The sequence below is a fragment of the Hydra viridissima genome, unplaced genomic scaffold (genome assembly GCF_058129835.1).
Source record: "Hydra viridissima isolate aposymbiotic clone 2 unplaced genomic scaffold, HvirCarnegie_v1 scaffold_5, whole genome shotgun sequence".
Lineage (NCBI taxonomy): Eukaryota > Metazoa > Cnidaria > Hydrozoa > Anthoathecata > Hydridae > Hydra > Hydra viridissima.
The window spans coordinates 8,129,574-8,152,376 of NW_028324304.1; the positions used below are offsets into that span (position 1 = coordinate 8,129,574).

The following is a 22,803-nucleotide window of genomic DNA, read 5'->3' on the forward strand; positions in this document are numbered from 1 at the left end:
CAGCACGATTTTGAATTCTATTAATCCGATGGAAGAACTGCATTAAAAAATGTTTGGCTCGTCCATTCAAGTAAAAAAGAAAATGACAAAAAAGAACGCTTCTAGAATCCAAGATCTGGTCAAAATGGGGAGCGGGCTTTTGATTGCGTGATTTTTTTTGACGAATCAAAAATGACATAAAATTTTTTTTCTCATTTTAAGAAATGATAAACACCGACAGATTAAGAGTTGATGAAATGCCCGAGTACGACACCGGTATTGAAAAAGTTGATTTTTTCGAGTACCTTCCAACAAATCCCGATTTAAGTTCTTCAGGATCGATCGTTTTTGAGATTGATTGCCAGTCTGTGCAGACACTTCCGTCTGAGGCTTACATCCTCGTCGAAGGGGTTCTGAAAAAAGCGGACGGAACAGCTTACACAGCAACAAGCGTAATTGCTCTGGTGAACAACGCCATAATGTATTTGTTCAGCGACGTCACTTACGACTTGTCAGGACAGCAAGTGGAAAGAGTCATGTACCCAGGTCAGGGAACAACCATGCTTGGATTGTTGAAATGTCCTTTCGGTTTTCAGCTTTCCGATGGTTTGAAGCAAATGTGGTACAAAGATACTTCAAACGCAACTGGAACCACAGGATTCAACGTCAGACGAGACCACTTGTATGCAGACACAACGTCTATTGGCGCATTTTCTTTTAGGGTACCTTTAAAACACATTTTTGGTTTTTGCGAAACTTACAGCAAAGTTGTTTACGGATTTAGACACACAATCACCTTAACAAAAAAAGAATACGACAACGCCATTTACAGAGCTGGAACTGTTACCGCAGGAGTGATTGACATCAAAAAATTCCGACTTTTCATGCCTAGAATTGAGCTGGATGTTTTGAAAAAATCCGAATTTTTAAATTTTATGGCAAAGAAAATTTCCGTTCCAGTGGCTTACAAAGCAAACAAAGTAGAAAGGCAAGCCATTCCCGCTGGTCTTACAGAATTCACCTGGACCCTTGGAAGAATCACGGACAAAAGCGTTCCGAGATATATCGTGTTCGGCCTTCAGAAAACAAACCTTCCAGTCAAACCGCAAATCCAGCCGTGTTCGATCATTGCGATGTAAACAATTTTTTCGTGACCGTCAATGGGATGAAATATCCAAATTACAATTACGACTTGAATTTTGGAGAAAAGAAAATTGTCATGGCCCATTCCGACGCGTTCTTGTTTGATGAAAAATATTACGGCACAAACGAAGTTGTTTCCAATCAGGTTTGTCTCTGCTTGAATATAAAAATTTGTATCCGTTGTTTTTTGTCGACATCAGCAAGCAAAAGGAAAGAGTTGTTTCTGAAACAGCTGAATTGGTTGTGAACCTAAAATTCCGAACGGCAGTGCCAGACGGTACAGTTATTTTCGCAGTGATCATTTCAGACAAATTGATCAATTTTGTTTCAGACGGAACCAACATGAACGCTGTTTATTAGGTTAAAAAGACCGTCATGAGATTCTTGACAAAAAAAATGATTTAAAAAATTTTTTTTCTTTTTAAAAATAAAGCATGAGACTAACAAAAAATTATCTAAAAAATTTGCTGAGAGAAAATGGAGTCACAAAAATCTCAAACAATTTATTGACTTTGATGATGATTGCGGTTGATAATCTGGTAAGCAAATCTCTGCTTTTGGAAAGTGAAAAAGAATACAAGCCGGTGGGTCGACCAAAATAAGAAATAAAAACGGAAAATGCGAAAACGGAAAATGCGAAAACGGAAAATGCGAAAACGGAAAATGCGAAAACGGAAAATGAGAAAACGGAAAATGCGAAAACGGAAAATGCGAAAACGGAAAATGCGAAAACGGGAAATTCAAAAAAACCGATCGATCCAAAATACGAGAGGCTTGGTTCAATTCGAAAAAAACCTGTTTTTGTGAAAACGACCAACATCGAAACCGGGGAAGTGGTTGAATACGGATCCCTTTACAAAGCGATGAAAAAGACAGGTCATGGCTGGAGATATTTGGAACGTCGAGATGGAAAAGTGGAAAATGGAATAAAGATTGAAATTTTAAATTCTGCAAAACTAGAAGTCCAAAAAAATAAAAAAAAAATTTCTAAGTCCGAAAAAAATTTTCAATTCTCGGAAAAAAAGAATTGAAAAAAATTCTCGGAAAAAAAAATTGATTTTAAAAAAAAAAAATTTTCTTGGCATAATAAAATGGAAAACAAAATGCGAAAAATCGGTAGGTCCGAAAAAATCGGAAAAACCAAAAAAAATGATTTTGAGTTAAATAATTTTCTTGGCAAAGAAAAGATGGAAAGCAAAATGCGAAAAATCGCCGAAGAAAAAATAGCCGAAGAAAAAAAAATTTCTTGGTATAATAAAATGGAAAACAAAATGCGAAAAAATGAAAAAACTCAAAAAATTGATTTTGAGTTAAATAATTTTCTTGGCAATAAAAAAATGGAAAACAAAACTGTCAAAGAAAAAAAAGTCTCAACGGTAGCATTGAAAAGTCAGGCTAGAGACCGTGCGATAAAAGGTTTTTCAAAAATGACCAGGGAACAGCTCGTTGAGGCTATAAAAACAACAAGGCCTGTCATTGGTCCTCATCCTGTAGCTCGTAGACGGACGCCAGATGCGAGGTCGTTGCCTACTCCTATTAGACGGACGCCTGCGTCAAGACCGACAGACCACGAAAGCCCCGCTTTGAAACCAACCGTAGTTAGGTTTGTTCGACCGCCTGTTAAAATTTCAGTGAAACCTACAAAAGTTAGTTTTGTTGTTGAGCCAGATACAAAACCACCCATCGCTCCAAAACCAGCCCATTTGCAAAATCCTGCTCCGAGACCGGTTCCTGCGCCAAAACCTGACTGGTTTTCAAAAATTACAATGGCTGTCACCAACAGTTTCAACCAAATAAATTCTCTCGTTGAGCCATACGTTCCAGCTGCGGTAAAAAATGCAGTGGAAAAAACAATAAAGTCTCTCAAAGACGTTGTATTTGGTAAACCGGTTCTTGCCCCTCGTCCGATTGTTCAAAAACCGGTTCCTGCTCCAAAACCTATTAGACCGCGCATTCATTTTCATTTGACCGATCACGCGCTGAAGCATGTTGCAAAACAATTTTCGCATCAAGTCGAAGGAAACCAAAAGGACTCCTCTACCTTTTTAGATTTAGCGAAAGACGGTGCGATAAAAGTTCTTCAAGAAAATAAAAATAAAAAAGCGATCCTTGTTTTGACTTGCGATATGGAGAGCGTTAGCCTTACTACGGGAGAGGAGGTGCATTGAATTGTACCTTTTTTGTCAAAATCTGGGATTATTTTGGAGTCGACGGACTTTGGAGAATTTTACGAAAAAGCGAAAGATGAAATCCTGGAAAACATGGAAAAATACAACAAAATGGGGTCAAATTGCACAGTGTCCGCCATCTTGAAAATGGACATTAATTTAATTGATTACAAGCCCATCGGGGGTCGGTCGTACATCCCTCTTGACGATTTTCTGTCAAGCAAAAAAGCAATCATAAACATGGAAAACGAAGATAACGAATGTTTCAAGTGGTGCGTCACCAGAGCGTTGAACATGAAAGAAAAACACAGCGAAAGAATCGACAAAAACCTGATTGAAAAAACGAAAAATTTAAATTGGGAAGGGATTGATTTTCCGACCACACTAAATCAAATCAAAAAATTTGAAAAAAATAATCCAGAAATCAGCGTCAACGTTTTCGAATACGAAAATGAATCCATTTACCCTTTGCAAATATCGAAATGTTTTAACAGAAAGCATGAAACAGATTTGCTGCTTATTTCAGACGAAAAAACAAAACATTATTGTCTGATCAAAAATCTGAGTCGACTCATTTCATCTCAAGCATCCCAAAGAAACGGACAAAAATATTTTTGTAGAAATTGCTTGCAGGGGATGAAAAGCAAGGAGGATCTTTCAAAACATTCGTTTTATTGCAACGAGCATGACTCGGTTCGAATGGTTCTTCCTCCAAAAAATTCGATTATGAAATTTGGGCACATAGAAAGGTCGATGAGGGTCCCATTTATTGTTTACGCGGATTTTGAAAGTTTTATCAAACCGATAGATTCGTGCGAACAAAATCCAGACCAGTCTTACACCAAAAAGTTTCAAAGTCACGTTCCAAGTTCCTTTTCCTATTACATAAAATGTTTTGACGAAACCGTTTATGACGGCGACCCATCAATTTCCGAATCGTCAAACGAGAACCAAGACGTTGCCCAATTTTTTGTTGAAAGTTTGGAAAAAGAAATAAAAGAAGTTTTTGGAAAAAACTTGAAAAAAAATATGGTATTCACAAAGGACGATGAAAATAATTTTAAATCCGCAACAGTTTGCCACATTTACGAAGAAAAAATTCTCGATACAGAAAAGGTACGCGATCATTGCCATTTTACTGGAAAATATCGAGGAGCCGCACACAACGAATGCAATTTAAAATACAAAATTCCAAAATTCATTCCTGTCGTTTTTCACAATTTGTCGGGTTACGACAGCCATTTGTTTATCAAAAAATTGCATTCCATGCAACGAGGAAAAATACATAAGCTTCTCAAAAAAAATCAAAGTGGGAGAGTACATTGATAAAGACGGAAAACCCAATGAAAAAAAAAATTGAATTGAGATTCATCGACAGTTTTAAATTCCTTTCCTACAATTTGGATGATTTGTCTAAAAATTTAAAGCCAGAAGAGTTCAAAAACCTAGCAAAACATTTTGAAGGAGAAAAATTTGATTTGCTTTGTAAAAAAGGCGTGTACCCTTACGATTGGGTGGATGGATTCAATAAATTTCAAGAAACGCAATTGCCTCCAAAAGAAGCGTTTTTCTCAAAACTCAACCACGAGGAAATAAGCGACGAAAATTACGCGCATGCGCAAAAGGTTTGGAACGTGTTTCAAAGCAAAACGTTTAGAGGTTATCACGATTTGTAAAACGTGTCGGACGTTTTGATTCTGGCCGATGTCTTTGAAAATTTCAGGGACGTTTGCATGAAACATTACAAGCTAGACCCCGCCTGGTATTACACATCTCCAGGATTGGCTTGGGACGCTTGTTTAAAATTGACAAAAACAAAATTGGAATTGTTAAGCGACCCAGATATGCTTCGAATGATCCAAAAAGGAGCTCGTGGAGGGATCAGCATGATCACCAATCGGCATGGAAAATCGAACAACAAATACATGGGTGACTCGTACGATCCAAGCCAACCGTCTAATATTATCCAATACTTGGACGCCAACAGTTTGTACGGATGGGCTATGTGTAAACCTCTTCCCACTCACGGTTTCGAATGGATGACAAAAGACGAACTGCCTGATTGGAAATCGATTCCGTGCATTTTGGAGGTTGATTTGGTTTATCCGGAAAGCCTTCACGACGAACACAACGATTACCCTCTGGCTCCTGAGAGAATGAAAATTGGAAAAGTGGATAAACTCGTTCCAAATTTAAACGACAAAAATAATTATGTCCTCCACTGCGAAAACCTAAAATTGTACGAACGATTGGGAATGAAAATTTCAAAGGTGCACCGAGGCATAAAATTTGAGCAACTGGATTGGATGAAACCGTACATTAACCTAAACACTGAATTGAGAACAAAATCCACCAACGAATTTGAGAGAGAGTTTTTCAAGCTGATGAACAATTCGGTGTTTGGAAAAACAATGGAAAACATTGAAAAGCGAGTGGACGTGAGACTTGTGACAGAAAAGGAAAAGGCAATAAAATTATCGGCAAAACCAAATTACGACCGGCACACGATTTTTGATGAAAACTTGCTAGCCGTTCACATGAAAAGAACAAATATTTTTTACAACAAACCAATTTATTTGGAAATGTCCATTTTGGATTTGAGCAAAACTTTAATGTTCGAATTCCACTATGATTACATTAAAAAAAAAATATCCAGGTAAAGCAAAATTGTTGATGACGGACACGGACTCCCTGGTTTACGAAATAAAAACGGACGATTTTTACAAAGACATTTCAGACGATGTGGAAAGTAAATTCGACACTAGCGATTTTGACAAAAACCATCCAGCCATTCAAAACGTTGAGTTCAAAGTTGGTTTAAAGGTCATTGGGATGTTCAAAGACGAAACCGGAGGAAAACAGATTGAAGAGTTTGTCGGTCTCCGGTCAAAATTGTACTCTTACAAAATACATCAAGAAGAGCACAAAAAATGCAAAGGAGTCAAAAAAAATGTCGTCCAAAAATACATCACCCACAACGATTACAAAAAATGTCTAGAAACCAAAAAAGAAAAAAAAAACAAAATGAACGTCATCCGATCCCATTTGCACGACATATGCACGGAGGAAATTAACAAAACCTCTCTCAGCTCCGACGACGACAAAAGAATCATTTTGGAAGATGGAATACACACGTTGGCTTATGGACACTACAAATTAAAAAAATCTACAGAGGCAGAGGCAGAAGCAGAAGCAGAGGCAGAGGAAGAACCAGAGGCAGAGGCAGAGGCAGAAGAAGAACCAGAGGCAGAACAAGAGGCAGAGGAAGTACCAGAGAAAGAACCAGAAACAGAAACAGAGGCAGAGGCAAAACCCGAGTAAGAACCAGAGGCAGAAACAGAGGTAGAAAGGTTGATTGCAGAATGCAGAAAGATAATCGCGGAGAACAAAGAAATTTCAAGTAAGTCAAAAATGTTAATCTCAGAGTGCAGAGGAATAATCGCGGAGTCCAGAGGATTTTAAAAAAATTAACAAAAAAAAATGCGGGAAAAAAAAGGTAAGTGACAAAAAAAATGAACAAATTAAAAAAATGAACAAAATAATCAATGTGGAAGGAGTTATTTTACCGAACGAGGCTTTGACCAATTTTCAATTGATGGAAGCAGCAAAAAAACTAAAAATAAAAAACTTTCGAGGAGTTTTCGTCAGAGACATATTGCCAAAAAAACCGAGAAAAAAAGAATGCGGGATTATCAACACGGGAGATTCGAGCACTGGAGGGTTTCATTGGGTGTGTTGGTACAAAGACGGAGACGCAAAATTCAGTTTTGACTCTTACGCTCAACCCCCTCTCGTCGAGCTAGTCGATTATTTAAAAAGCCCTGTCTTTTACAACAGCGAAAGGGTTCAATTTGGAAACACGTCTTATTGTGGTCATTTTTGCCTTTACGTTTTGAAAAAATGTGAAGAGAGAAACAGCTTTTAAGACGTTGTCAACACCCTTTGGTGATTGCAAATTGAATTTAAAAAATTTTTTACCCTTTTAAAAAATGATTGAAAATTCAACAGAAACGAATTCAGCGCTTATTTAGAAAACCTTACAGCAGACTCAACAAGCTACGTTTATATTAAAACGGACGGGTCCAGCACCATCACTGCAGACATTAGTTTTAACTCTCAAAAAATCATTCTTTTGGCAGAACCAACCAACTCGCACGACGCCGCCACAAAAAATTACGTTGACACGCATTCGACAGGAGGAGGAACTTCAGTTGGCACAGCGGACTTGGATTTAAATTCCCATAAATTAATCAATGTGCTTAATCCGTCAAATGCGCAAGGCGCCGCGACAAAAAGTTACGCAGACGTTTTGTTACAAAAATCCAACTTTTTAGGGCTTGTTCCAAATTCAAGCTTTTCGTCCTTAGGATTAAAATCGCAAACGGTAGCATCAGCCGCCACGAAAACAGTTTTCACTTACTCGGACGGACCTGGTGTTCTAAGAAGGTTATGGTTGGCTCTCAGTGGAAACTTTCCTGGAAATGTTTTCATTCGAATATTTACAGATGGCGAAATTAACGTTGGAAATTATTCAGAAACCACGGAAGGAATAGGAGTGGACAACACTGGACTTGCTTGCGACTTGCTTTTTTCTCCAATTGGCGGACCTTTTTACGCCAATTCTTTGCAAGGATGCAACGTTTTAAGCAACACTTCGTTGGGAGGATATTTTACTCTTGACATGCCGTTCAGGACAAACATCAGCATCCAATTGGTAAACAAAAATACCTCTACAATCACTTACTGGATTCAACCGTTCATTTCCACTCTTGCTTCCATTCCTGTCTCCATCCCTCTTTTCAAACTTTACTGCAAAACCTTCAGATATTTAAACACCACTTACGGAAACGAATATGTTTTGCTAGACACAAATGGAAAAGGAAATGGAGTTTTTCTAAAATACATCAGGATGCACATCATCGGCGCTTCTGGAAGCTGGTGAGAATCGAGAGTCCGAATGTACGACGGCAATTTACCTCCTGGAAACGGAGCCGTTCTCAGTCCTTGGACACCTTATAATACAAACAATTACACTACTTTTTCTGGATATGACGGTGACAGCAAATGCATCTTTTCCTCGTCTGGATTGGAAGATTTTTATTTGTCTTCTTGGAACGGATCAAACATATCCTCGTTCAACAACACATCGACTGGATTGCTGTTACAATCCAATGCTTCCATCGGTTCCACTACCACCATTTCGTTTTACAGAAATTTTGCAAATGCAGACTCCATGCCTAGCGTCGCTTTTAAAAAATTAAAGTTTTTTTCATTACGCGTTATCACGTCATGAAAAAATAAAACGTTTTCTTGTCGTCGTCGAGAATTTTTATCCCAGAAAAATTTTTCAACCCGCGATTATCAAAAAATTCAAAACGATCATGAAAAAAATCATTTTTGTCCCAAAAAATTTTCACCCCGCGATTATACAAAAATTTCATAACGGTGATGAAAAATGGTTTTGTCCCAGAACTCTCCTTTTCTAGTAGTGCGAATAGTAAAAGTGTTGATTTTAATAAGTCATCTTTTTGTGTTTGGTAGATTTTTTATGTCTGAAAAAAGAACTGGTTTATTGTCGAGAGAAAACTTTCTACGGTTTTTATGCAGACATTTTTAAGAAAAAGGACGGCATCAAACAAAAGATTTCAAACTCTCATTTAATGAATGAATGAGCTGAATGTTCAGTTGAAAGCAGCTTTTTATAATGTGGACAATTTTCTCAACATTTTCCATTTGAAGAACAATAACCACTTTTTCAATAACATCATTTAAATAGACCAGGCCGTTGTTTGGATTCAAAATAGTTCTCAAATGACACACTAATCTCATTCTAAAAACCAGACGGAGTAAGTGGAAAACTCAAGGAAATTTTTTATGTCAGCAGTTTTTTTTTCATTGTCAAGTATCTATCCCACTTATTTAAAATGTTTGGAACTCAAAAAATAATTTTTTTAAACTACAAATGGGTTCATTTTAACATTTTAGGTCACAAAATTTTTCAAAATTTTCAACATAAACCTTTTACTGAGTTGGACTGAACTGAAAAACAATTATAGCCTGCAAAATGTGTTAGCGCTTTAGATGTGTTTCAGATTTGTAAATAAAAATATATTTTGAACAATAATATTTTGAATATTATTACAATTTAAAAATCAATAAAATGATATCAAGCAATGGCGTTAAATCTTTTATTCTTCGATAAGTTTACCATTTAGTTTAAACACACACACACACACAAAAACAAAAAAAAAAACGTGACGAAAACTTGAAGAATATTTTTTTACATAATTGCGTCAAAAATCCTCAAAGGAGGAAACCTTCAAATGACTTGGCATACGAGTTCTTGCAGCCCTTGCCAACTCTCCCCTCTCACTATTGCGAAGTTCATCGACTAAAACGTACTTAGAACAATATCACACTTCTCATTCTGGACTGTACTAGGTATACAAGGAGTTTAGTGATGAAAAAAATATCAAACCAGTAGAAAGAAAAGTATTCATGAAAATTTTTCAGGAACTGAATCATGCTTTTTATGCACCGTAAAAGGACAAATGCGATGTCTGGTGCTTGTTTGAAGTGAATCATTAGTATAGAGTTAAATATTGACATCTACCAGAAATTTTTTGAAAAGGAGCACACCCAAATGGAATGTGATTTAGTGCATAGCACAGTTGAACAGAGCTTAAAAAAAGAAAGAAATTTATCTTCCGAGTGATTACATTAAATGCACAAGGGATAGCTGAACAAAACCTACACCATACAATGTATTTGAAGTGGATCACACTTTTGTAAAGAAGCATTCTGAAACATCGACAATGGTATACTCATCAATACGTCCTGGAGTTTTTGCTGGCGATCCAACAGTGACAAACCTTCTATGTCTACGGTACAAGCCCGACGGAAAAGTGTTCTACAAACTGGACTTTAACGAAAATTGGAAACTTCTGCCAAGAAGACCAAAGAAAATTAACTTTCCGATCACTTTCAACCTTCTCCATCAAGACAGGCTAAAAAAAAACCGAAGAAATATCAGTATTTTCAATAGCTCAAAGACATTCTGCCGAGTGACTGCCACGCTTTCTATGATAACTTACCTCACTGAGCCTCAATAAAAGTTGTTTCAATTGCATAGGACCTTCCTTTTTAATATGATATTGTAATATGAACTTGTTTGTAATCACGTTTTTTCAAAAGTCAAAATACTTTTAGTTCTTATTTTAGCATAATAGTGTTATAAAATGTGAGCCAGGAAGTTCCGTTAAGAACTGGCATTTTCCATTCACAAAGCGTACTGACATGTCAATAAAACAAATTTGCATTTAATGATCAAAATTTTTTTTATTGTTTTTTGGCCTAAAGAATAGAAAAATTAGGAACTGAACCATTGATAAACAAATTGGTTTTTCTTCTTTTTTTCGAAGAATAAATTTAAACGTTAATCAAAACATTTTTTTCTTGCAGGGTTTTTTTTTTACTACTTGTAATTATTACAGTTTTGACAGAAAATAGGCCTACATATCTCCTTGAAGTTCGTAGGAAATAGTTTGTTTTGTTATTGGTAGTAGCAACTAATTTAATTTCAAATCTAGAAAAGTAATTTACATAGAAATTTAATCCAAGACCGTAACACCTATGAGATATAAAAATAAGGCAGTAGCGCCTAAGTGACACAATTTTAATAAAAAATTCACTTTCTTAAATTTATTTTACATAATAGTGTTATAATACATATTTCACATATAAGTAAGCAGCTTATATGCCTTTGAAATGAAAAATGCGTCTGTCATTCAGTTTTTTCTTCCTCCTGTAAACTTTGGAATTGATCACGCAGAAGGTATTGCCTGCGCAACGACGATATGCAGTTAATATATCGCGAGGTTAGAATTATTTTGTTCCATCTTTAAGTTTAAATGTTGGGAGAAAGTTTTTGATTTTTTCTTAAAGTAAAAATTGATTAAAGTTTTAGCTATAATTTTTAAAAAAAATAATAACTTATGTTTTAAAAAATTTATGTTTAAACAAATTATTTAGAAAAAAATATATAAAATAATGCATATTTTAAAAGTTATTATTACTAACTAAAATTAACAACTCATTTTCTCCCAACTTATAAAATGGGAGATAAAACAAAGTAACTCTAACCTCGTGATGTCATTGGTTGTACGAGAATGAAAAATGACAATAATACTGAGAACCGTGTTTTTGAAAACGAATATCAACAACAAACATTTCAACGCATTCGTCAACATAGCAAATATAGAAGCGATTTCTGAAAACATGTAAAGGTTCATGTAAAAAAGTGATGAATGTAAATCTTTTTGCTGGTGATTTTTTAAAAGGAGCAAATCTGTGAAAATTTTAAAAGTGGATATAGTTATGTTTCTTTGATTTGATTTTCCAAATTTCCCAGAATGCAATTTATTTAAATTGGATTTGGAGATTATTGTTTGTGCTTCAGCGTTTACTAGAGCAAAAAGTAACGAAGAATTCTATTTGTTTTTTTGTTGTTTTGTTTTGTTTTTTTGAATGTTTGTAAAAGGCATCTAGTTGAAGTTGTTAGAAGAGCAATTATAGATATTTAATTTCAAGAACTTGTAATTTACGTAACTAATTAACATTGCATAAAAAACAAACAAAAATTAAAAATGACATTCATTGGTTAATCTTAAAAACTGGTTCGCATCTCTGACATGAGCTTTAAAGCATAAGCCTTATGCGCATAATATGTACAGAAAGTACACAGTGCACATTCTCATACTTGTGTAAATCTGCTTGCCAAGTGAGCACGCCACGAAATGTAAACGTTTTATTCACGTATTTTATTCGTAAACACGATTAAAATACGTGAATAAAACGTTTATATTTCGTGGCGTGCTCACTGGGTACCAACTTAATTTTAAACCAAGTTGACATGAAGGCTCCAGAGATAAACTCCATCAATGAACTCCAGATTTTTAAAATCCTTCCAAATAATGTTTTAGTTCTTTTTATAGTTCAAGTATAAAAATCCTTCACTTTTTTTTTTGATATTTTATTTCGCACAAGCATTCAATGTGGCATTATTATTACATTCTGGCGAACAAATTTTCTCTTTGCAAGTAATAATTTAGTGTTCAGATCAAGAAGCCAATCTGTTCTTGGCTCATTCCATTAAATAATTTGGCGATTAAAATTCAAGATATCAAACAGTTTTTCAAGTTTAGCAACAAATCTATCTTTATCATTGAAGCTCACTTTTCCCCTGGCAACTAAAGTGGTGTCCACCAACATTGTAGTAATATAATGCTCTAATGTATTACAGGATAGACAAATAGATTGAGTTCACATCGTTCATTAAATATTTTATTTGGTAGTTCCTTTTGCTTTTTGAGTTTATTTCTTTAAAAACAAAACTTATCTAAGAAGATCTTTTAGTGTAGGAAACTCCGATATCAGAAGATCTTTCCCGAGGCCTATATATTAAGAAAGCGTTGACCCGCTTTTCTTTCTTTTTCTCGATATCGATTCTGCTATGCTTCAATATCGAGATTGATCATTTGTAAACCTTTAGTGTATTGTTGCGTTATTAAAGAAACTTTTTTTACACGCTTATATTAGCGTCGTTTCCACAACTACCGCGAGTTTAAGAAAATTGTAATATGTTAGTTAACTAAAAAAGTAAAAAAAGCATTAGAAATGAATTTTTTGCAACCAACAAATATAAAGTTTTAAGAATTTGTTTAAAATTTTTCTCACTCTGAAACTTAAATCATTTATGAACTAACTTTGGTGGAACTTTTGAGACACAGTGTTCTAGTCTTATCGCATGTGTTTCACACTTATCGTATATTTTAAAATCTACTTTTGTGTCTGATTAACAATTCTCTCATGGTGCTACGTTTCAGATATCAAAACGTTCAATTTTGTGCTCGGACATTTGGATTGGTTGTTTCGGCCATTTTAAAACGTTTTCAATTGGATTTACAATATCTGTTGCTGTTTTTAAACTGAAACAAGTTGTTTCTGGTTCTGTTACCGCTGCAATGTTATAATCAACATTTCCACATAGGCATAATTTGCACATTTTCTACATTACAGCTTAGTGGTTCATTTTCATTATTCTGTTGTACGTCATCAGACAACGTTTTGGTTTTACTTGTTTTATATGAGACTCTATTTCAAAAAAATGATAAAGCTGCAGGTATTTAAAATCACCTTGATAACCTAAGTGATTGTCAGTTTTTTTTGAACTGCTCTAATATACTTGGATCATGGGCGCCGGCAGGATTTTTTTCAAGGGGGGGGCAAAATAAAATTCAAAAGTGATATTTCAAAAACTACAAAAATGCATCAATTAATCAAGTCATTTTATTAAACCAGTGGCAACAGAAAATTAAAGAAAATGTAAAAATAAAAACACAAGAGTTAAATCATTGTTATTCAGTAAATAGATATTGTAGTCGTCTGCGTTCACTGCCAAACTTATTTACAATTTGTTCCATAAACTCAGAATTTCTGGAGCGTATTTTTTCACGATGCACGCTCAGTATGCAAAGCCCAGACAAACGCTCATAATGCTAATAATGCTAAACTATACCAAATAATGCTAAATTATATAATAATATAATGATTAATAAAAAAAATTTATTAAATACAAATTAGACATATTCCAAAAAACAAAACAAAAATTAAAATGCAGCAGGTTAATTCAAGTTAATCAAATTAAATATATATAATTATAATAATCAACATTTAGCTAGCAAAAAACATAAGGTAATATATTATTAAAATGAATATAACACAATAAATAGGAAAAAAATAAATAGAAATACAATACAAACAAGAAAAATTTTGCCAACAAACAAAAAAAACAGCAGCATAAAAAAGTAAATGAAACTGACACATTAAAAAATCATTTGAAAAATTTGATCAGTGCATCCAATTCTTTCTTGGTTAGTTTGAAGTTAATTTGTTTGCGTAAAAACTTTGTTATTGTAATTCGATTTCTTTATTATTATTATTATTTCCTTTATTTTCCTTTTTTTTTCTTCCTCTCTTCTTTTTGTTTTCTATATTTCTCCTTTATCTATTGTTTTTTTTCTATTTATTCCTTTTTTATTTTTCTATGGTCTATTTCTATCATATTTTTTTAAAAATTTTATTCAAACATCTTTTTTTAAAAACATAAAATATGCCTTTATAAAAAAAGCTTCCGCCATCGTGGAAGTCATTGCATTCGATAGTAATATTTCATTTAAACTGTTGTTATTTCCATTACGGTGAGTAAACTATAAATGAGTTAAATTGATAAGATATCGAAATAAATAGTTAAAAGAAATTTTGTGAGTATCAAAGTTTGTTTTTTTGCTTTTCCAGGGGGGGGGGGGGGGGCAACTGCCCCACCTTGCTCTTGCCTGCCGGCGCCCATGACTTGGATCAATGCACAATTCAGTATGGGATTATGTGAGAAGAAGCTGAGAAGTTGAAAGGTTCTGCTCTAAATAAGTTGTTGGAGCCTCAATTACAATCGGCACAGCTAATCTTTGAATAAGTTCAGTGTAGTTAACGCTATTAGTATCGAATAAAAAAACTCTGGTCTTTTCAAAACCATTTTTGATACTTCCCATAGAAGGTTTGATTATGAATGAATTTAAATGCTACTCGTATATTGTTTTGTTCCCGTCCTTCATTTTCGATGCGCCATTGTCGGCAAAAAGATTTCCACTTTGCTTACAATTGCCAAAAAACAGTTACATCGAGTGTCTGTAAGATATTTGCTGCCTTTGGGAACTAAGCAACAAAAATTATTTCATTTTCAGAGCAAAATTCGCAAAGTTTGACAGAAAAATTTTCCAAAGATACATCTTGCTATATACAAAATTGTACCTTTTTTTTGTCGTGGCATTGTAAATATAATATTTGTTTTTATTTTTACAGTAAAAAGGCGTAAATCATTCATTGGACATACGATATGTATGGAATCACATACTTTTAGCTCATCTTTATCGTACACTCAAAAATACTACATTTATACAATGATGATGAGCAGTTTTATTAAAAATTGTTCATGCTTTAATTTCTTTATTGAGTTCAATTTAGAAATAAACTTTTACGTAATCCTTTCGAAACTGCTAAGCTTGCTTGAGAACTCCTTAATTGCTGTTAATTGCTCTGTTACTTCAAAAAAACTATTTTTAAGTGCGGTCGTAATAAATCTGCTGTATTCATAAAAGTAACAATGTTCATATATATATATATATATATATATATATATATATATATATATATATATATATATATATGAACAACGTGGCCTAGCACTTCCATTTGAATACAAAGAAACCACAATACATTGTTACTTTTATGAATACAATATATATATATATATATATATATATATATATATATATATATATATATATATATATGCATAGGCGCCGAGTTCACGGGGGCAACAGGGGCAGTGCCCCCCCCCCCCCCCAAGATAATCCGTAATAATATATTATTAGTATAGATGCCCCTGTTGCCCCCATGAACTCGGCGCCTATATATATACAGTGCCGACAAAAAAAAAGCTTAGGTAAACTCTCAAAAAATTACAACAAAAAAGAATGACAATCAAATATTCTTTACAATATATATATTTTTTTAATACTATTTCAGGAAGAAATAATTCATTTCAATAGTGTATCTTTAATATTCTAGAAATATCTTTGGGCAAACTACAACCACATGTTTACGTCATTTTATTATTTGTCAATTAGAGCTTGACATGTCGAACTCCGGACAAATTTTTAGCGAGTTGTGAAAAAAAATATTTATTGTGAGCGAAAACGTAATCCTAAATTATTTTTCTTGCTTCAACTGTTGCTTTTTCTATCAAAGCACCCAAGTCGAACAATGCGCCAGACAACTCAAAAAAAGATAAGAAAACAACTCACTGAGTTTGAAAAGGGCCAAATTGTGGCATGGCATGAAAGTGGATACACTGACCATGAAATTGGAAAAAAATTGAATCGATGGTGCACTACAATTCGAAGATTTTTGTTCAAATATTATTTGACCGGAAGTTTTAAACGCAAAGAAGGGAGCGGAAGAAGGCGTAAAATAACTGTCAGAGAGGACAGATTAATTATAAGAGAGGTTCGAAAGAATAGAAAGATAACAGCGGCTGAAATAAAGAGAAATTTTAAACTGGATGTTGACGAACGGACGGTTCTTCGAAGGATCCATTCTATTGGGAAATTTAAATCTTACTGGAGCGTTATAAAACCATTTATTTCTGAAAGTAACCGGAAAAAAAGACTTCAATGGGCAAAGCAATATCAGAATTGGACAATCGAACAATGGGAAAATGTTTTATGGAGTGATGAGTCACCATTTTGTTTGCGCTTCAGTGGACGGTCGCGTGTTTGGCGGTTACATGATGAACGTTACGATCCATTAGTAACACAGCCAACAGTAAAGCATGATAAAAAAGTGAATGTATGGGGATGTTTCACTTCATCGGGTGTTGGTCGTTTGTATAAAATTCCTGGTATTATGGACAGTAAAATGTACAAACAAATCTTAATTCATCAACTGATACCTAGTGCAAATGAGTTCTTTAAAGATAAAAGTTGGGTTTTTCAGCAAGATAATAACCCGAAACATACGGCAAACAATGTGAAAAATTTTTTGAAGAACAAAAAATTAGTGGTTCTTTCTTGGCCAGCTCAAAGTCTGAACCCTATCGAGAATCTCTGGAGTATATTGGAAGAGTTGTTTCAAATTCTTCAAAATCAATGGAAGAACATTTCTGGGGAACTCTTACAATCATTTGTTGAGAGTATGCCTCGTCGGTGCAAGGCAGTGATCAAAAGCCATGGCTTCACCACAAAGTATTAGTTTGGTCTATTTCGCTATTTCAATAAAAATTCTCAAATTTTCTTCATTTTTTTCTTGTTTTTTTTCTATCGAAGAATCAATGCACTAAGTAATGTATGGCATGTATGTATATATATATATATATATATATATATATATATATATATATATATATATATATATATATATATATATATATATATATATATATATATATATATATATATATAAGTTCGATTTTATAAAGTCAGACATGAAAAATTCACTTGAGCGAGTGCGTAAAAGAGACTTGAAAATTCAAAAATTCTCGTTTTTCAAGTCTGACCTCAGTTCAATTTCGTTTCTTGCATTCCGTTCAGTCAGATTTGAAGTCTGACTTGAAATTTCAAGTCTGTTTCTTGCATTCGGAAGGAATTTTTGCTCTCTCAAGTCTGGTTTGAAGTCAGACTTGAAAACGGTCAATTTTTGGCGGTTTTCAAGTCTGCCCAGCAAACAAAAAGACATCTTTTAGTTGTCTTAAAGACGTCTTTTCAAGATGGTAAAAGACGTCTTAAAGATGTTTTAAAAAGGTCTACGTTGTTCGTCGAAAAGACGTGTTACTTAAGATTGTTTAAAGACGTCTTCCTGAAGACAGCCTAAAGATTTATTTAATTATATTTTAAGAAAACTGTGTAGTATTAATGGTAAAATTACGTTGCTACTACCGATTATAATGGGTATTAACAACATTAAAAACACCATTAAGCAAGTTCAAGTTCTTACTCTGTTTTTTAGAAACATTGTAAAAGAAGAAAAACAAAATTATTTAAAAAAAAAACAAGGCAAATAATTTAAAAAGGTACATATAATACAGTTAGTTTGATTGTTACCAACTATTTAACAATTTATAAAACATATAATAATATATATAATATATAACAATAAAAAAGAATTTCCTTTTTTTTTTAGTTTTGTTTTTTGCTGTGAAGGAGCATTTTTACAATACCGTTCAATTTGCTGTTTAATTTCAACATTTGAAACCTTTTCAAACCTTCTTTTTACAACTTCTAAAAATCAAATAAAGCATCATGTAGGATATATTTATCAAATATATTGGAAATAAATTTAACTTAACATAGATTTTCGACTAAATTAAAAGTATTAGAATTAAAATAAAAAAAAAAAAGATTAGAATTAAAAGAATAATTTAAACTTATTTTAGATTACCATCTATTAAGTCATACAGTTTCGTTGATAATAAACCAATCTTTCCACCAGAACCTTTTAAGTTGAGCTGTGTCAACAGGTTATTTGTAAATAATCTAAAAAAAATATCGAATAAATAATAAAATTTATGAAAAATATTAAACAATTTATAATTATTGATATTGCTATACAAAAAATAATTTAAAAAATTTATTCATGACCAATCTTGTCAGTTGTTTAAAATCTTCTTCATCTAAAAAACTGAGCTGTTTAACCTAAATAAAAGTTTGGCAAAGTAATTATACAAAAATAACTAATTTCACTTTTAATTTACAAGGATTATTAAGTTTTATATATGGATAAAGATTTACCAAACAAAGTCGAACACAATCATCCTCTAAACTTTTGATAAAATCCTCATACTCTGCAATAGTGTCTAATTTCTTGATTGCAAAATTACTATGGGGTTGTTTGTTTAAAGCTAAAATGAGCTCCTGGTTTTCAAAAACCTTTAAAACCATCTTGAACATCATGTGCTGGTATTCTAAATTATATGAAGAAATGAAAAAAGAAATATATAGAATGCAAAATATTTATTAATACGTTTTCAAAACTATCTACAACTATTATTCTTATACCTAAAAAAAAGCGAAAAAGTGATTACAAACACACTCCACATTTTACTTACTGCAAACACATTCCACATTTTACTTACTGCAAACACACTCCACATTTTACTTACTGCAAATAAAAAAATCCAGTAAATGTTATAGAGCTTACTTAAGATCTTTTTTAAAAATTTTTGGTACTTTGTTATTATTAATACATTTTTTTCTTATTTGAATGCCTGTCAAAGGCTGTGGCTTTAGCTCCTCGAGACCACAAAAGATGAGGGGTAAGAGGGAAGGGGAACTTAAAATTTTTTAGTTTGGAGTCTATAAAAAAAAATTATATATAAAAAAAAAATTTGATTGTTCCATTTCATTTGATTGTGAAGCTAAAAAGAAGCGAGGCAAAGATAAAGTTAACAATAAAAGAATATTCCAACTTTAATGAACAAAAAAAAAAAAAGTAGAAAATTCAAAAGTAATACATAACATAGTGCACCAGAATATGAAGGTGGTTGTTCCTCTGTTGTTGAATAAAGAGGTAAAAAAGTGTCAGCTAAAAATAAAAAATTCAGTAATAGTGTTGATTAAAAATATAAAAATAGTGTAGATTAAAAATATATAAATAGTGTAGATTAAAAATATATAAATAGTGTAGATTAAAAATATATAAATAGTGTAGATTGAAAACATAAATTTTGAAAAAATTGAAAATTAAGAGACAAAGTGTACCAGAACACAGATTAGATTGTTTGAAAGTAGATCCAGATGACAAATTAGAGTCAAAAGATCTTTTTAACGGTTTTTTCAACACAGATTTAAAAACTGGCGGAGGCAAAGGAAAATCATGTAACTCTAAAACATAATAGTTTTATTATTTTTTTAGCATTTATAAAAACATATTAATTTACAATATAGATTTGACATTAAACAAATAAAAATAAATAATTAACATAAAAATAGTTAATACTTTTCACTTTAAAGGTATCTTTGAAATACAAATATCTATATCATATTCTTCCTCTGCTGCTGTGGTGTAACAATATTCTTTTAGTTCCTCAATATTATCTAAAAGAATCAAAACTCTTGTAAATCCAATATAAACATCAGATATTTTGCCAGCATATACATGATGGCAAAATATCTGATGTTTACTCTTTGGTGCCTAATAGACGTCGTCCCCCCCTCCTCCCTCCCCCCCCCCCCCCCCGCTAATTAATTTTTCAAAAATTTCTCACCCAGGACATTCTTATTCCAACCCCCCCCCCCCCCGGCTATTAAATTTTAGAAAAAATTCCATCCAAGACAAGACAATTTTTTATAAAAATTTTCTTTTTCACTACTTACGTTACGTAATATCATTCATTCAAAAAAAAGAACGTTCTATTTTCTTCTTTCTATCGTTACGTCATATTCATTAAAAAAGAAATTTTCTTCTTTCTATCGTCACTTCATATCCTTTACAGTACTTATTTACTTGTATACGTTGTAATATCAGAGTGTAAGAACGAAATGGCGACTACGAAAAGAATTTTTAAAAGGACAGAAAGAAGCCAATATAGTAACGTAGAAAAAATGGAGCTTGGAAAAATTGTGGAAAAGTTCAAAGAAGAGTACGATGCCGAAGTGATAAAAAACAAAGGAAAGACGAAATACGATGCAAAAAGAAAACGACACGTGCCAATAAAACCGACAACTGGATATGTTGCAAAGTCTGTCCGATTCTTTTATGCTGATTTGGTCGATGTTTAGACTTTAGTACTTCTTTATTATATATTTACTTGTTTTCAGACACTAATATATATGTTAATAATTAGCAAAAACATTACTTAGTTATTGCTTTAAGTATTTAAAAAAACTCGAAGTTTTCCAACCCCCCCCCCCTCCCGCTTATTCCAGTCCCCTCCCCCCGCTTATTAAGTTTTAGTGATATTTCCAACCACCACCACCCCCCCCCCGCTTATTCCAACCTCCCCTTCTATTAGGCACCAAAGAGTTGGATTTATAAGAGCTATAATATATATATATATAATTATATATATATATATATATATATATATATATATATATATATATATATATATAACACACATAGTTTTGTGTGAAAATTTTATACCACTCTCAAATTTGATTTTAACAAGTTTATATTTGTCCAATGTTTCATCCACATCCAATTCATCTTTAACAGCTCTATAATAAGATACACAAGCAGGCCAGAATAATATTTTTTTATCTGTATCTATCCACCTTCTAGGCACAACATCTTCTATTTCCTCAAAGTTCTCTATCCAAACAGTTCTTGCCTAAATCATGGTGTTAAACTAAATCATGAAAAAAAAATTTTTTTAATATCAACAAAAGCCTTATAATATGTTGGAATAACAGAAATAAGTATATAACTTAAAGATCCAAACTATACAAAGAGAGAAGTTCAAAAACAAGAAATGCAAATTTAAAAAATATAAACATGAAGTATAACATATTTTAAGCATAATTGAACAATTTGTGTTTTGTTAGAAAGAAATACAAACTTTTATAATGTTATGAAAAGTAATAAAATATGTTATATAAAGCTGTGAATCTATTTTTTTGTTTCCATTTCTCAAAAAAAAATCCAATTCGCATGCACAAAAGCTGGATGTTCTCCGTGTTCTGCAGTTAGTCGGGACCGTGTCGATTCATAATTATTTCCCCCAGTACTAAACAATCTTTCGCTGAACTCAGAAGAAGGCGGAGCTCCTAAATATTTTTTTGCGAGGTATGAGAGGTCTAAAATACTATTGCTGCTAGAGTGTTTCTTTATACATGTTTCTTTGTAATTACCCCACCATTTATAAGGACATTCTTTTTGATGCAGATTAGGCAGTGATAAGTAAAAGTTTATTTAATCAACTCTATAAGAAATTTAAGTAAATAAAAAAATCAAACTATAATAAAAAATCCTAATTTTTATTGTTCAAAATACTAACCATTAATGAATATTATCAATATTATTTTATTTTCATAACTATTATTTATATAATAATTCATAATAATTTGGAATAAGGTTTTTTTTTTAATAATTTAAATTAAATTAGACAAGAACAAATTGTTAGCAAAGTTTTTACTTTAAAATTATTACAACTTACATTTTTTCCTTTTTCTCAAAATAAATTTGTGTCTCTGTTGAAAGTTTTTTACAGTTCTTCGCTTTCGTTGATTTTTTTTTAATTCAGGTGGTGTTTTTGAAACTTGATAAAAATTGTATATGCTTCTGCCATTTTTAATTTTTTGAGTGGAGAGCTAGATACTTGGGTTGATTCAGATGAAGCGTTTATTTCATCATCTGATATAGTTAAGTTGTCGGTAGTTATAAGGCTCTCTTTAATATCCGTTTTATTTAGCTTCATGTATTGTTCTAGAATATTTGATTTTATAGCCTCTTTTCCTCATCTGATATGACATAACTCAGTTTGAATCTTGGATCTAAAACTGTAGAAATGTTCAGGCTTTTATTAAATTTATAGCCGGAAAACCTTGAAATAAAATTTTTTTTAACTCTTCTATTATAGTTTTTATTTCACCTGCATTTTCTGAAACATAGGCTAGGTACGCTTCCATTGAAACTATAAATGGAACAATTTGAGACACTGATGCCCTGTTCTCACTCATCTCTAGTGTAGCCGCCTCAAAATGCTTTAAAACTAAGATAAGTGTCTCAGCTAATAACCATTGTTTTCTGTAAGATTAGAGGCATTGCACTTTGGATTTCTGATAAAAAATAATGTCAGTGAGGTTTTTTGTTCAACTAACCTTTCTAGCATGTAAAATGTTGAGTTCCATCTCGTAATTACATCTTGTATAAGTGAATGTAGGGGTAACTTTAGCTGTTGTTG

The 22,803-nt window shown here is 32.6% G+C and overlaps 2 protein-coding genes, 1 long non-coding RNA gene and 1 pseudogene across 5 annotated transcripts in view; 2 read left to right on the forward strand and 2 right to left on the reverse strand.

Moving 5' to 3' along the window:
- The first annotated feature begins 203 nt into the window (after nt 1-203).
- On the forward strand, nt 204-1,118 carry LOC149888406 (uncharacterized). The gene has a single exon (XM_090089078.1). The coding sequence runs from the start codon at nt 204-206 to the stop codon at nt 1,116-1,118; it is 915 nt and encodes a 304-aa protein (XP_089945204.1).
- A 10,376-nt stretch (nt 1,119-11,494) lies between these two features.
- Nucleotides 11,495-22,803, forward strand: part of LOC145189003 (uncharacterized) — a 28,139-nt gene continuing 16,830 nt past the window's right edge. For 2 of the 3 annotated variants that reach the window (XR_016452560.1, XM_090087744.1), the window contains exon 1: nt 11,495-11,766. The gene's annotated coding sequence lies outside the window, so the exon portion shown is untranslated. Of the gene's footprint in view, nt 11,767-17,909; nt 17,974-22,803 lie in introns of all 3 variants that reach the window. The other variant, XM_090087743.1, reaches the window with a different exon arrangement.
- Nucleotides 18,096-19,344, reverse strand: LOC149888407 (uncharacterized). Its single transcript, XR_016452768.1, has 3 exons — nt 18,692-19,344; nt 18,342-18,436; nt 18,096-18,181 (listed from the first exon to the last, which is right to left on the reverse strand). It is a non-coding gene; the product is annotated as an uncharacterized LOC149888407 (long non-coding RNA).
- On the reverse strand, nt 21,442-22,731 carry LOC149888408 (zinc finger BED domain-containing protein 4-like; annotated as a pseudogene).

Excerpts from the sequence above, each read along its gene's own strand:
- LOC149888406 (XM_090089078.1), top strand. The coding sequence starts at position 204 with ATGATAAACACCGACAGATTAAGAGTTGATGAAATGCCCGAGTACGAC.